The following is a 16,367-nucleotide window of genomic DNA, read 5'->3' on the forward strand; positions in this document are numbered from 1 at the left end:
ATGCTCTTCAGTCATTCATTTAAAGTGGCCAGTGCTTTTGAGAAAGAAATGTGTGCTATTGCTTTGTCACAACAACCAGGTACAAATAATGCTTCATTGTCCTGAACTGATAAACATCTGATGTAAAACCAAAACTGTTTGCACTGCCTTAGCAAAATATGATTTTTTATATAGATAAATGTATCTATTTGTGATGTCCTTTAAACACTTATTATAGATATAGTAAATTGAAAATAAAATCAGATTATTACTTGTACTTTAGATATTTTAAAGTTAAATTTTACATATACCAGAGGAATTTGTCTTATATCAATGTTATCTCTGTAAAATTTGTACAGTTGTTTCAATAAGATTTGTTTCCCAGGCCTAATTACGGAAACTAGAAGTTTGTAGATTCTGTCTTGCTGCAATTACTCTCCTTGTGTACTGATAAGATAACCTCCAAAATAATCAATGTCTTCATTTCACAGTGGGCGATAGGTCAGAAATAATCTCTGACAAATAATGTACTTTAAAAGCATAATGCAGCAATAAATTTCAAGAGCTGTATAAGTGTAAGTAAATAAAAGTTACGATTTTTTCCACTTAGTTTTAATATCAAACAAGATGACATTTAATACTATTACCATAGAAGAAATGTTACTATCATTATAATTTCACAATAATATTAGGTCATTTAACAGAGTCTGCTAAGAGATGGATAAAAAAAAGGTTATATGAAAGCACCATTAGGAGATAATAATATGGGATGATTTTTAGACTCAATCAAATTGATCACTAAAATGTTATGTGCCAATTATGCAGTGCCTATTGAGCCCAGAGGTTTTATAAGGTGTTATCTTTTCAGAAAGGTCGTAGAACTAGTCAGAAACAGTTTATAATAATCTGAAAAGTTGAACTGCTGGCACCATCATTTGAATAGATTTACAGGGGTTGATATCTGGTTATGGCTGCTGTGTAGCATTTTAGTGTTTCTTTTCTTCATACAGCTGAAAAAACAGGGCTTTTAGTCAACCTTGATAGTACAGGAATGGTATCACTGAGGGAGTAAGTACAGTGGCCAATGCAGTGGCGTCACTAGGGTTGGTGTCACGCGGTGCGGAAAAAATTGGTGTCACCCCCCCTCCACCAACTATAGACCTCCCTCAGTACAGACCCCCTCCACAAACTACAGACCCAGCCATTAAGTACAGACCCCCCTCTCTCAGTATAGACCCCCCCCCCCCACTAAGCACAGATCCCCCTCCCACAGTATAGATCCCCCTCCCTCAGTACAGACCCACCTCACTAAGTAGAGACCCCCTCCATCAGTGTAGACCCGCCCACTAAGCACAGACCCCCCTCCCGCAGTATAGATCCCCTCCCGCAGTATAGATCCCCCTCCATGCAGTATAGATCCCCCTCAGTGCAGACTCCCCTTCATCAGAGCAGATCCCCCTCAGTGCAGACCACCTCCCCATGATTGCAGACCCCCCTCAGTGCAGATCCTCCTCAGTGCAGACCACCCTCCCTCCATCAGTGCAGACCACCTTCATCAGTGCAGACCACCCTCCCTACATCAGTGCAGACCCCCCTTTTATCAGTGCAGACTCCCCTCAGTGCAGACCACTCCCCCTCCATCAGTGCAGACCCCCTCAGTGCAGACCCCCCTTCATCAGTGCAGATTCCCCTCAGTGCAGACCACCCTCCCTCTATCAGTGCAGACACCTCTCAGTGCAGACCACCCCCCTATCAGTGCAGATCTCCCTGAGTGCAGATGACCCTCCCTCCATCAGTGCAGACCAGCCCTTCATCAGTGCAGACCCCCCTCAGTGCAGACCACCTTCCCTCTATCTGTGCAGACCACCCCCCATCAGTGCAGACCCCCTCAGTGTAGACCACCCTCCCTGTATCAGTGCAGATCCCCCTCAGTAAAGACCATCCCCTTCATCAGTGCAAACCCCCCTCAGTGCAGACCCCCTTCATTAGTGCAGACCCCCCTCAGTGCAGACCCCTCTTCATAAGTGCAGACCCATCTCTCCCCTCCCATAGTGCCCCCAGCACATGTCCATTTGCAATTATATTAAGCTGTACAGACCTCAGAACAGCGTGGGATACAGCATTGTGTCCCTTGGACTCCCTCCTCCCTCTCACACAGTGGAGTGGACTGAAGCCGCCCCCTTCCTGTAAATGTAAACAGAGAGAAGGGGGAGGCAACTTTGGTCCGCTCCACTGTGTGAGACAGCCCGCGAGACACCAGTTTCAGGGTGAGGACCATGCAGCATTAGTGGTGCGCTGCCCACAGGTGTCACCCCTCTGGCGGGTGTCACCCGGTGCGGCCCACACCCCCCGCACCGCCCCAGTGACATCACTGGGCCAATGTATTGTTCAATTTTTAAGTTGTATGAATAAAATAATCACTAAATTGCTACGCAACAGTCGTAAACAGCTACTAACCCTTCTGAAGCTATTCAAATGATTGTGCCTTAAGCTTAGCATCAAGTGATTGTAAAGTATTCTACTAAAAAAACAAACACTATACTCACCTGCTTTGTGCAGTGGTTTTGCACAGAGCAGCCTGTATCCTCATCTTCTCTGGTCCCTGGCTGAAGCTCTTGGCCCCTCCCTACTGTTGAGTGCCCCCACAGCAGGCAGCTTGCTATGGGGCACCTGAGCTGAGCTGCAGCTCTGTGTATCCATTCAGACATGAAGCTGTAGCCCAGCCTGGGTCCAGCTCCAGCGTGTCTCCTCTTCCACAGCACTAGGCATCCAATAGGATCTCCTGGTGCTTTGGCCAACCAGGAAACAGGTCTAACTGACCTGCCTCCTGATTGGCGGGGAATAACTGTAGTGTAAAAATATTAAAAAATGTATTCGCTTTGGTCACACAATTGGGTGGGATCGGGGCACACCCTCTGCGCCCTGAGCCCACCCCATTTTGAAGCCTATTAGAGCCTCTGGCTCTAATCAGGTGCTTAAGAAACACACTCCCATCCATCCCTGCCATAGGAATTCATGTGCCCGGTGTCCTGAAAGGGGTATGAATATGAGGGCGTTGGAGGTGTTAGGGGGGCCGCCCCTGGTACAGAAGTTAGTCACTAGATTGACTTCTTTTCAACTACAGTGACCATACATGGATCAAAATTCAGCCAGTGCCTGCTAAACCAACCTAATTTCAATCAATGTATGGCCAGCTTTAGTGTGAAGGGATGGACTATTAAAAAACTGTTAAAGCAGCGACCACTAGGATATTTCATATGATTACATAATTGTTAGTGCTCCTGCACACAATTGCACTATAACCCTAACACAAATTTATTTAAACTCTGGCTTTTTTTGCAGAAACTCTGCTGCTTTAGCAGATTTTAGCTCAGGATAAACTCTGGGATTTATTAAGTTTCAGAAAGACTTCATTAGGTATACAGATTTACTTTTGGAGTGACTGAGATGTAAAGGAAATAATTCTTCACTGCTAAGACAGCTAAACAAAATAGATAGATTGCAGACTGTTTAACTAATGAGTGTCCACAGACTGTTAACAAACATCCTGGAACTCAAGGAGTTACAACAAGTTTATGGCTGCTTTGAATGTGTTATCCTTATCCTTATTCAGGCTGACTCTCTGGTAAATGTGACATAGAACTGCTCAACTATTTTTACAGTACTGTGTAGATACTGGAGTAGAGGGCAGTGGAGAAATTAGGGGTCAAATAGACCACTGATGTCTCTATAAAGTGTATCTGTCACATTCCCGATGCATTCACATAGGGAACTTGTGATCCCCTTTGTGATAGCAATAAAGTTAAACTGAATAAAACGTTAGAAATGTTAAATTTTAACAAAATAATAATACATAATAAAAAATAAATAAAGGGCAACCATGTTACCACATGCACACTTATGGATTCACATACTTTAGTAGTGCACTTGTGTGTATGTAAGTAATTATGGTGCCAAAACTGTCAGGTGTTAATGCGAATTTCTGAATGGGAGCAATAATTCTAGGACCATCATTTTTGTTAACTATTACTTGATAACATGTAAATGCTTTCAAAGCATCGCTATGGACAATTTTGGGTACGCAGTTTGTTCATTTCACAGATGTGCACAATTTTTGACATGTTTGGTGTCTATTTGCTCTATGCAACCCCATCCTTTACATTTTACCACAAAAATGGGTTTTATTTTAGGCTTGCATGCACTAAAATTCATTTTAGTGTATGTCTTCCTGAAAATGAAGATTTGATAAAAAAAAAAAAAAACAATTGCAACTTCCACCATTTTATTCTACAGGGCCTCTGCTTTCAAAAAATCTTTAATTGGCTGTTTTAGGTAATTTTCTGGAGAAAAATGTGATTTATCATTTGTGCAAATATTATTTAAAAAATGCTCCAGACACAAATTGATTAATTTGCCTCAACAGTCTCCCTTATACTGCTCCCTTCCCACCCCCAGCCTAGGTTCACACTGATGCGATGCGGGAACCAGAGCGATTACAATGCCAGTTACCGCATCACATCTCTCCCGCAAACGACCTTCTGCGAACCGCTGCAGGTGTCATTATATTGTTAATGACAACGCCAGATCGGTTCACAAATCGCAGTGTGAACTGTGAACTCGCACAGGAATCGGATCGCATAAGTGAGAACACCCGTGCAATCCGATTCTAGTCTGGGGAAAAACAAGTCCCTGTACTATTTTCTGTGCAAATCCAAATCAAGTTTAGCTATACAACTGTATGGCTGAACTCGCATTGCTCTGAGATTGTGCTAGTGTGAAGTGAACCGGGGTCCGCAATTTTTTGCAGCCTAGGTGATAAAAAATATGCAACCTGGACACAGATAGCATTTGAAAGCTGACAGGGTTTGACAAAGCATTTTTATATGCATTTGTGTAGTACCCTAACTTCCTGTTTGATGAAACCATTATTAGCAGAACAAGAATTAATAGGAAATCTTTTAATTTGAGTCCTTGATAGCAATAAAATCTCCTTGGGTTTCCAACCCTTCCCCACTATATGTACCCCCCCCCCCCCTCAAAAAAAAAAAGTTTTGGCTGGACATACACTTTAAAGCTTCTCACGGAGGTAAGTTGAAAATATCTAAGAGTTAAAGTAATTTAAAAAGGTAAGCACAACAGTTAATCTCCATGTAATACTTTAAAAATCTAATAATTGTTACCTTTCTCTCTTCAGGTACAGCTTCAAAAATTGCAAATTAAAATACCCTTAATAATTCTCAACATGAATTCATCAATAGAAAATGTTGAGGTTGACTGTTCCAAATCAGGAAGACACAATTACTTGTTCGTTACTGTCCCAATAATTTACAGCATTATATTTGTTGTAGGAATTTTTGGGAATAGTCTTGTGGTGATCGTCATTTACTGCTACATGAAGATGAAGACAGTGGCCAGCATATTTTTAATGAATTTAGCAATTGCAGATTTGTGTTTTGTGATCACGTTACCTCTGTGGGCAGCATATACAGCCATGCGCTATGAATGGCCTTTTGGTAGCTTCTTGTGCAAATTGGCTTCAGGCGCAATTACATTAAATTTATACACATCTGTACTTCTACTTACGTGTCTCAGCATTGATCGATACAGAGCCATTGTGCATCCAATGAAATCCCGCATTCGCCGCACCATGATGTTTGCCAAGATAAGCTGTACTGCAATATGGATTCTTGCATGTTTAGCAAGCCTCCCCACTTATGTCTTTCGGAGAGTAATCCTCATTAAAGAAGAGAACTTAACAGTTTGTGCTTTTTACTACAAGTCCAATGAAACACAAAACGTATTGATTGGAATGGCCATCACAAAGAATGTTCTTGGATTTTTCATTCCTTTCTTGATCATTTTGATAAGTTACATCTTCATTGGGAAGACACTGAAGTCAACATTCCAAAAGCAAAGAGGCAAATCCAGGTATGATGACATACTTAAAATGATAGTGGCAATTGTTCTGGTGTTCTTCTTCTGTTGGCTTCCACATCAAGTGTTTACTTTTCTGGACATTTTGATCCAGCTGGGGCACATAAAAAGTTGTGTAGTAGAAGACATTGTAGACTCGGCTATGCCAATTACCATATGCATTGCTTACTTCAACAGTTGCTTGAACCCATTTTTGTACGGGTTTTTTGGCAAGAATTTCCGGAAGCACTTCCTGCAACTTCTTAAATACATACCACCACAGATAAGGACACGTGCAAGCCTGAACACTAAAACAAGTACTCTTTCTTATCGGCCATCAGACAATAACAGAGCCTTAGTCCAAAACCCTTTGAAGTTGAATGAACATGAAGAAATACATACGGGGGGTACTTAAAATGGGAATAATACGAGACGGTAAAACATAGCATTTGTATACAAGGGCATGTGAATGGATGCGTCAAATTGTAGAGAAAAATCACACTTTTTATTGAGGAAAAAAATAGTATATGTCAATTATGTACACTGCTATTATGTTAGCAAATTTCACTACCGAGTCATACCAATACATGGTCTATAGCCAGCGACATGTCTCTTCCAATCACTTCCTGCTTTTGGGTGTCAGCTGGGACAGTCTAATATAATAGCATGAGTGAACCCAGTGCTATAATAAAAGAAAAACTGCCAAGAAAATGGTGAGCTATTTCTGGGGGCATTCTGTACACAGTTTGTGGATAAATAACAACCCTTTTTTTGCCATAGATAAAAGGACTTGATATTAATTTTTTAGGGAGTTTTATAAAATTATATCTGGCCAAGGATTGAAAAAGGAAGCACATTTATAGTAATAATATTAAAAATTATAATCATCATCATCATCATGTGGAACTTTTCTAGTTGTCTGTTTTATAGCTGTCTTTTCAACCCCTTGCCAGTTATTGCTGGAAGACAAAGACAGGGTAGAGTTCAAATGTTTTTGTTGTTACCAGAACAGAAACTGAAGGGAGATATAAATATTTCTTCTGGTGATCGCTGACAAGGATTGTTTCTCTGAGACAGAAAGTGAGGGCATACATTTTAACCCTTGCCTTAACTTCCAATGACTAAAAACTTTAACGCCTAAGCATAGCCAAACCAAAAAAAAAACAGCACAACATTGGTACTAATGCACTGTGTCCTTTATGCCCCTGGCTCATCCTCCAATACCCCCCTACCCCCACTGCCATAATCTTCCAGGGGGTTTCTATGACAGGTCCCTCAGCTATAATAAACCCCACCGTAAAGGAAGATAACAGTGGCTGGGGTAAGGGGATCAGAGGAAGAAGATTTCAACTAATGCAGGAGGCAGCAGTACAAGCACACTATATTAAAAAAAGTATTGGGACGACTGCCTTTACAAGCAAATGAACTTTAATGGCATCCCAGTCTTAGTCTGTAAGAACTAGTTGGCCCACCCTTTGCAGCTATAACAGCTTCAACTCTTCTGGGAAGGCTGCCCACAAGGTTTAAGAGTGTGTCCATTGGAATGTTTGACCATTTTTCCAGAAGCGCATTTGTGAGGTCAAGCACTGATGTGGAAGAGAAGGTCTGGCTCAAAGTCTCCGCTCTAATTTATCCCAAAGGCAGGGCCGGTGCTACCACTAGGCAAACTAGGCAGCCACCTAGGGTGCAACTGCTGGGGTTGGGCTTGGCCCCTTATTTCCAGTGAAGGGAACTTTTAAGGCGTCAACATACCATTACATTTTGGACAATTTCATGCTCCCAGCTTTATGGGAACATTATGAGGATGGCCCCTTCCTGTTTCAACATGACTGTGCACCAGTGCACAAAGTAAGGTCCATGGATGAGTGAGTTTGGGGTAGAGGAACTTGACTGGCCTACACAGAGCCCTGACCTCAACCCAATAAACCACCATTGGGATGAATTAGAGTGCAGACTGGGAGCTAGGCCTTCTCTCCAACATCAGTGCCTGACCTCACAAATGCGCTTCTGGAAGAATGATCAAATATTCCCATGTAATATAGTGTATTAAACTTAAGCTTTACTGAAGTTGCACTTTACATAAAAAATGTGTGGTTTTCTTTACATTTTGAAAAGTGTTGAATTGGTTGTTGCTTGCGCAAACTAATATATACAGTATGTAATTGTGGTAAGAAATGTATACAGTATAGTAACCCACTGAAACCACTGATAACTCATCTTCCAAAATGTTCATGCCAGCACAATACAATTGTCTGCACTGCTTTATTGTATAAGCTCAAAGATGCAATAGATTTAGAAGGAAAACCCAGCTGACAGAATACTTGCTATAAGCTATTTCTAGGTTCCACATTCCAGAAAAATACAGTTCATGTAAATGTATGCATAGTTCATTTTGGTGAATTAACTGAATGAATGAGAGACTGGATGAATGGATGAATGATTGCACTAAGGAACAAACTTTCATTACTATACCTCATTTTAGCAAAGAATCCTTTCAGAATGTACTTTAATATAGACACATTTACAAAATAAATATTTAAATGTACAGTACTGTGCAAAAGTTTTAGGCAGGTGTGAAGAAATGTTGTAAAGTAAAAATGCTTTAATAAAAACACATTTTAATTGTTTATTTTGATCAGTTTACAAAATACAAAGTGAGCAAACAGAAGAAAAATCTAAAATCAATATTTGATATTACTACTCTATGGCTTCAAGCCAGCATCAATTCTTACACTTGCACACTTTGTACACTTGCACAAAGTCAGGGATTTTGTTAGATTATAGTCGGGTGTACGATTAACCAATTGTACCAAGCAGGCGCTAAAAATTAACAATTTAACAGGTCATTGACTGAAACAGGAACAGAAGTGTAGGAGGATTAAAACTGGGTGATGAACAGCCAAACTCTGCTACTAAGGTGAGGTTATGCAAGACACTTTCATGTCACAGGTCATACACCATGGCAAGGCTGAGCACAGCAACAAGACACAAGGTAGGTATACTGCATAAGCAAGTTCTCTCCCAGGCAAAGATTTCAAAGCAGAATGGGGTTTCAAGATGTACTGTTCAAGTTCTTTTTAAGAAGCACAAAGAAACAGACAATGTCGAGGACTGTAGACACAGTGGTCAGCCAAGGAAACTCAATGCCGAGGAAAGACACATCATGCTTACTTCCCTTCAACATCAGAAGAAGTCTAGCAGTGCCATCAGCACAGAACTGGTGGAAACCAGTAGGACCCAGTTGCATTCATACACTGCCTGGAGAAGTCTGGCCAGAAATGGTATTCATGGAAGAATTGTGACCAAAAAGCCAAACCTCTGACACATAAACAAGGCTAAGCAACTCAACTATGTAAGAAAACATAGAAAATGGGGTGCAGAAACATAACCAAAACTCCTCTGGACTAATGAGTCAAAATTCCAAATATTTGGTTGTAGCATAGGGCTACAGCTTCCAGATAGTGAATAGGTATATCTGGTCCCACTGATTTCCGCCGATTCTGTGTTGATGGCACAGCTGTATATCTGATGTCAAAGGAAAGTAAGCACAATGTGTCTTTCATGTGCTGCATTGGGTTTCATTGGTCAACCACTGCATCTATGGTCCTCATATTTGCCTAATCAGTGATTTCCTTATTGCTGAGAAATAAAAGAAGATACTTATCCATCATGCCAAGACATCATGGAGACATGTGATTGACCCTAAATATTTTCTGCTGCAGGAAAACAACCCTAAGCATTCAGAAAATATTGTTAAGAACTATCTGCAGTGTAAAGAAGAACACAGAATTCCTGGAAGTAATGGTTTGCCCCTGCAGGGCTCTGATCTCAACATCATTGAGTCTGTCTGGGATTACATGAAGGATTTGAGGCAGTCTACATCCACAGAAGATCTGTGGTTAGTTCTCTAAGATTTTTAAAATAACCTACCTGTCGAGTTTCTTCAAAAACTGTGTGAAAATTTACCTAGAAGAATTGATGCTGTTTCTATTTCTGAAAGCATTCTTAATTTACAGAATTTTTTTCACACCTGCGTAAAACAACTTTTGCACAGTAGTGTAATATATACATATTTGTTTATTTACATTTCATGATTGGTATGCCTGCTGCACATATGTTTTACAATCACATTCTGTTTTATTAATTATATTAATCATTGTTTTTTATTAAAGGATCTGTCCACCCAAAATTGATATTTTGGTTAGAGTATAGTTTGGTATATAGCTAAATTACACAGTGGCTTCTTAAAGTGGTTGTAAACCCTTACAACCCCTTTTGACCTACAGGTAAGCCTAGATTAAGGCTTACCTGTAGGTGCAAGAAATATCTCCCAATCCTATACAGTTTAGGAGATATTTGCCTGAAGACGGGTACCGCTGTCTACGGTGCATGCGCCGTAGACAGCGGCGCGCAGGCGCACTGAGCGTGGCATCCTCGATAATGAAGATGCCGCACAATGCCACCAGTCTCGGCTCCCATGCGCATGCGCGGGAGTGACATCATCGCGGCTTCGCCGAATGACAGCGGCTGAGCTGCGAGACCCACCGAGAAGATGGATGCGGTGGACTACAGGGGACAGCAGTGACTTCGCTGGCTCCTGTGTCAGGTAAGTGACACATAATGGGCTACTATGGGATGCATAGTAGTCCATTATGCTTTGCCTTTGCAGGGAATGAAAGAGGAAGTAAACTCATCAGGGTTTACTTCCTCTTTAAGTTTTTATTTTTAAATAAGATCTCCTTTCCACAGTGTGGCTATATCCATTACTACCTTTGTGTTTGAGATGGCCCTACCTATCTTGGGCCTTATTCACTACTACATCATGTATCCCCCATAATATCAAATAAATATAACATCTAATAGGAATAATGTGTCCTTCTCATAACAGCCACGGCAGAAGGGCTGGTCTGGAAACTTAATATTAGAGATCTTGAAAACCCAGAGATAAGAGACAGTTTACAAACCAAACAACATTGACCAACATTACCAAAAATTGAAATATCCATGTTGGGTAGACAAATCCTAGAACTAATGTGAGGATACTTATGCATATTTATAATAGTAAGTATTGTTTAGAATTCATTGTACATATTTATTTAAGCTACAGATGGTTTCAGAGTTATTATAAAGTGTCAATATGCTGAGTTTTTGGTTCTTTAGAAAAAAATATTAATACCTATTATTTTTCCTGAGCTATTTGAAGACAGTTATTTCTTTTAACCCGTGTCATGATTGACAGCCAGGTGGTCTGAAACACAGTAACATTCATACTTGTAATTTTTAAGGCTTATGCATTTTCCATAAAAAAAACATGAAAATACATGAACAAATGGAAAAACCTTTTAGCAGGTGTTGATACGCTTTACCTAAAGCTTATACCCATTTTAATATGTGTTGCATTGTACTTTACCACAAGTAATGATTTGAATGGAAACACATAAGCGTTATAGCACAATGTGGAAATTATAAGTTATCATTGACCTTGCATTTAAAATTGAGGAAAGTGGAAAAATAGTGCTGGACCTATAGGGTAACTCACTAGTAATGTTATCATAAATTATTGATGTTGAAGTAACTGATCTGGTTACTGGGCAGGCAGCTTCTATACCCCAGAAGATCTCCACAGTCTACTTGGCTTGTATTGTAATGTAACAAAAAATAAACTGAAGTGCCACACCATTGCTAAGGCATCCAGATACAACGTTATTACAATAAAAGTCAGGGCGACAATCCAAAAGGTAGCCAACATGTTTTGGGGATACAAGAGTGCCTCCTTCATCAAGGCTTGAATGACAACAATGTTATTAGACTAGAAGAAAAAGCTATTTTCTCCAGCATGATTATAAGCACAGGCCTCCATGAAAATGTAGACCAGACCCTGCTTGTAGAATATTATTATATATGATGCAATACTTCATTTTTATATAAGATTTATTATACAGGAACATATGTGAAATGTACCCCAGGTGTGCATTGTAGCAAAAACTGTTGCTTTATGGAATATATGTAAAATTCGAGGACCACAATCTGCTGTGGCACTTGTACCATTCTATTAAAGGTATTCAATATCAAAAACCATTTAACCTGCTACAAATTTCAAACTCTGGGAAGCGGGGTATAATTTACTAAAGGCAGAAAAGCTATTCATTTTGCAAAATATTTTTTCCCTTATCTTTAAGAATGTGAGGCAATTTGACTTGGTACAAAATATCCAATCAGTTGCAAGGAAGAAAAAGTTAAAAAAGCATTGTTACGTCCATGTGATTGGATGAAGTCAGCAGAGTTTCACCTCATTCACTAAGTGAAAATTACCTTATCCACTTCCCGACTGCCCCATAGCAGTTTTACTTTACAGGGCATCCGCCCTGCGCAGGATCACCGCTATATATATATGATCCTGTATTTACGGGTATCGTCACATGTATACGCTGCCGGCAGCTTGCTCCCGCTGTGATTTTACATAGCGGGAGCTGACCGTTCAGTGCACTGACAGAATGGCAGTCTGCCTATGTCAACAAGGTAGATTGCCATTCTGTCATTACAAAAGTAATTCTGTATTTCTGTAAAGCAAAAACACAGATCCATGCATTCCACTAGTGAAGGTACCTCCTCCACTACATTGAAACATTAGCTAGGCACACATTTAACCCTTTGATTGCCCCTGATGTTAACATATTTTAAGCACTGATCACTGTAATATTGTCACTGGTCCCCAAAAAAGTGTCAAAAGTGTCAGTTAGGTGTCCAATTTGTCCACTGCAATATTGCAGTACTGCTATAAGCTGCTGATCGCCACCATTACTAGTAAAAAATAAATAAAAATATCCCATAGTTTATAGGCGCTATAACTTTTGTGCAAACCAATTAATATACGCTTATTGTGACTTTCCCCCCCCCCCCCCAAAAAATATGAAGCAGAAAACATACGCCTAAATTGATGAAGAAATTTGATTGTTTCCATTTTTTTTTTAAACGTTTTATAGCAGAAAGTAAAAAATATAGTTTTTTTTTTCCCCAATTGTCAGCCGTTCTTTGTTTATAGTGCAAAGAATAAAAAATGCAAAGGTGATCAAATATTTGAGGGAAAAAAAAGACACATATTTTATTTGGGTACAGTGTCACACGACCGCACAATTGTCAGTTAAAGTAACGCAGTGCAGTGTCGCAAAAAATGGCCTGACCAGAAAAGTGGGTAATCCCTCTGAAGTTGAAGGGGTTAAAACAGTCTATTTGCCTTTAATAAATGAACACCTTGGTGCTATCCTCTCCTTTTTAACACATGTTACTGAATCAAAATCAACTTACAGTATATCTGGCGATTGCCACATGTATATTTACTAGAAATGCTAAAAAAAAGTACAAAGAGTGAATTCACCCTTATACTGTATATACAGTTTGTCAAATTACATGTATAAGCTGTATTCTAGTTTAAAACACATACGGTAAAATCAAATAAAAAATCAGCTGTTCCTAGTCCTGCACAATACTACTTTGACGTGTGACATTAGCCGCTCATTATCATAACGACATATAAGATTAGCAGGTTTAAAATGGCTAATATGAAATTATGCCATTTTAATCCCTGAAAGGAAGTAGCAAGGAGAGAAAGAACTTACAGTATGTGAGTTCCAAGAAGTAATACATTTTGAACATTTTTATATAAATGTAATATAAATGCTGATGTTTTTTGCTCTAAATATAGCCCTGTTTGATAAAGGGGATGTCCAACAGGCAGAGATTTCTTCATACTACTACATTAACAATGATTCCATGAATCAAAAATCATGTTAATAAATTAATTAAAATGCAGAATATCTTACATTTTATTCAATATAATAGAAAATGTAAATAAACAAAAAGAAATGCAGAGCAAAGAGTTCATTGGGGGCTATTTACGAAAGGCAAATCCACTTTGCAATGCAAGTTCACTTGAAAGTGCGGTCGCTCTAAATCTAAGGGGTAGATCTGAAATGAGTGGAAGCTCTGCTGATTTTATCCCCCTCAGATCTACAGCGACTTTACTTTCAAGTGCACGTTGGAAGAAGTGTGTTATAAATGAAATATTCCAATTTATTAAATCAAATGATAAAATGCACTCACAAATGAGGTGGAAGAGGAGCGTGTAGTCCATAGCATGAGCAGCCAAGGTTCGCTCAGTCCGCATCAAGGCACGAGAGTAATGGAAAAAGTCTGACCTGGCTGGATGGAGATCATGGGGAAACACTAACTCTGTGGGGGGAGAGGCCACCCCCCGTTAGTGCAGACACAACGCCCGGATTATGTCATATGTTGGAGAGATGCTCCCTCTTCCACTTCGTTTGTGAGTGCAATTGATAATTTTAGTTAATACATTGGAATATTATATTTACTACACAAAGAGCTCCTAGTGCTGGATTTCTTTCTGTTTATTTACATGACTCGGGAGCTTCCCTCTCTGGTCATCCGGCAACATCGGGACACTGCACCCTTCATGAGATGCCTGTTGCATAGGTTTTGCAATGACCATTTATCAATATAGGGCCGGTCTATTCAGTTGATATTCACATTATTGTTTGTACCTGGCTCTTCATTTGTATACTATGTAGGCCATATCATTTGTGATATTTAATAATAGTCCAGCATTTGGATTGAGAGTCTTGTCAATTTTATTTTTGGTGTCAATAGAAAAAGTAAAACTGACAGAAATTTAAAGAACATACATTTCTTCTTAGGCTATAAAGGCTCTTAGGCTATAAAAATACTATTAAATTGTAGTGCAGCTTCTTCTGTCTGTGAAGGTAATTGATAGTCTATGTTGTACTGGGCCTTTTTTTATTTTAGGCATATTTAGTAAGGTAGTGCAAAGATCAGTTTATACAAAGTGCAGTAATCAGTAGCCACCAATCTCCAAAAGATGGCTTAAAGTGAAAGCCTGGGCTAAACCTATCTATCTTAAACCTGCTCCTATGCCCGTTCTACATTTTATGTAAACTAGCCTGTAGAGGAAGGATGTCTTTACTTACTTATTCTAAGGACACTCTGGTCTCGAGGTTCCCAGTCCCAGCTTCAGGGGAAAAGATGGACATCTGACAAAGGATGCCCCATAGTAAGTCTATGCCCCATAGTAAGTCTATGGGTGATGTCACTGCCCATGCATTGCAGCCATTGTTGCTGCACTCTCTTGTTCCCTGAAGCCGGCACTGGGAGCTGATCATTTGACCGGACCGGGGTGCCCTTAGAAAAGATAAGAATAGACATCTTTCCTTTACAGGCTAGTTACTTAGTGGCTTAGTTAGTGACTAAGTGACTAAGCTAGTGACTTAGAATGGGAGTGGAGGCAGCTTTAAGATAAGATTAAGTTTAGCACGGATTTCCATTTTAATGGTAAAAGAATATGGCTATCTTTGGGTGGCATCACTTTGCACATTAAAAATCGTTTTCTACACTGCCCCGCTGAATAACATTAAGTTAACTTCTCCTATGTGCTGCTCACAATTATGTTTGTCTTCAAGAAATGTAACTGAGAAACAATGTGATGTATGTGAAACTGTACAGTTTGGTTGGGATATTATTTTTGTTAAATATTGTGTTTATGTGTAATGTTTTGTGATAATGCACTGTATATGTTACTTACTTCTGTCAGGTATAAATATAATGCTCAAACATTGTGTTTGACATGAATGTACTGAAGTATTGAATCAAATGATATATGTTTTATAGTTCTTAATAAAGTGGCATTGGTTGTTTAAAATGTTCTTGTATGGCTTATAGTCATTTTGTAAGACATAAAACATCATACCCTCAGTGGAATATAGAGGCTGTTAGACCCCTTTCACACTGCGGGTGTTTTTCAGGTGCTACAGTGCTAAAAATAGTACCTGAATAGCTCCTGAAAAATGCAGCTCCATTCACTCCAGTGTGAAAGCCCGGGGCTTTCACACTGGAGTGGTGCGCTGGCAGGGCGTCACAAAAAATCCTGCCAGTAGGTTCTTTGGAGCGGTGAAGGAGCCCCCCCCCCCCCCCCCCCGCTGCTCCCCATTAAAATCATATGGGCAGCGCTGCGATACCACCAGCAAAATGCCACTTCGGCAGCATTTTGCAGACGGATTTAACCCATTTTCGGCCGCTAGCGGGGGGGGGGTTAAAACTCCGATAGTGCCCGAATAGCGCCGATTTACCATTGTTTTAGCGGTGCTATTCAGGCACTATCGGGGCAGTTTTAACCCCCTGCTAGTGGCCGAAAAGGGGTTAAATCCACCTGAAAAACTATGCCGAAGTGGCATTTTGCTGGTGGTATTGCAGAGCTGCCCCATTGCGCCGCTTTACAGCTGATGCCCTAGGCGGCTCAGTGTGAAAGGGGCCTTATTGTAGAACTTCTGCTGATTACCTGGCTGTCATGTTGATCCAATCGTTTCAATACTTTTTAAGTCACTAACTCAAAACACACATGCAGATAAGTAGTAATTTGACCCTGACTTCACGTGATGCCTACTTAT

At 40.0% G+C, this 16,367-nt stretch overlaps 1 protein-coding gene across 1 annotated transcript in view; it reads left to right on the forward strand.

The window, feature by feature from the left end:
- Nucleotides 1-15,626, forward strand: part of AGTR1 (angiotensin II receptor type 1) — a 121,932-nt gene extending 106,306 nt beyond the window's left edge. The window contains exon 2 of the mRNA XM_077488249.1: nucleotides 5,174-15,626. Within this exon, the coding sequence (XP_077344375.1) occupies nucleotides 5,174-6,307 (1,134 nt within the window). The 3' untranslated portion in view covers nucleotides 6,308-15,626. The remainder of the gene's footprint in view (nucleotides 1-5,173) is intronic.
- The last annotated feature ends 741 nt before the right edge of the window (nucleotides 15,627-16,367 follow it).

The sequence above is a fragment of the Lithobates pipiens genome, unplaced genomic scaffold (genome assembly GCF_037356315.1).
Source record: "Lithobates pipiens isolate NorthernLeopardFrog02 unplaced genomic scaffold, aLitPip1_a1.2 Scaffold_18, whole genome shotgun sequence".
NCBI lineage: Eukaryota > Metazoa > Chordata > Amphibia > Anura > Ranidae > Lithobates > Lithobates pipiens.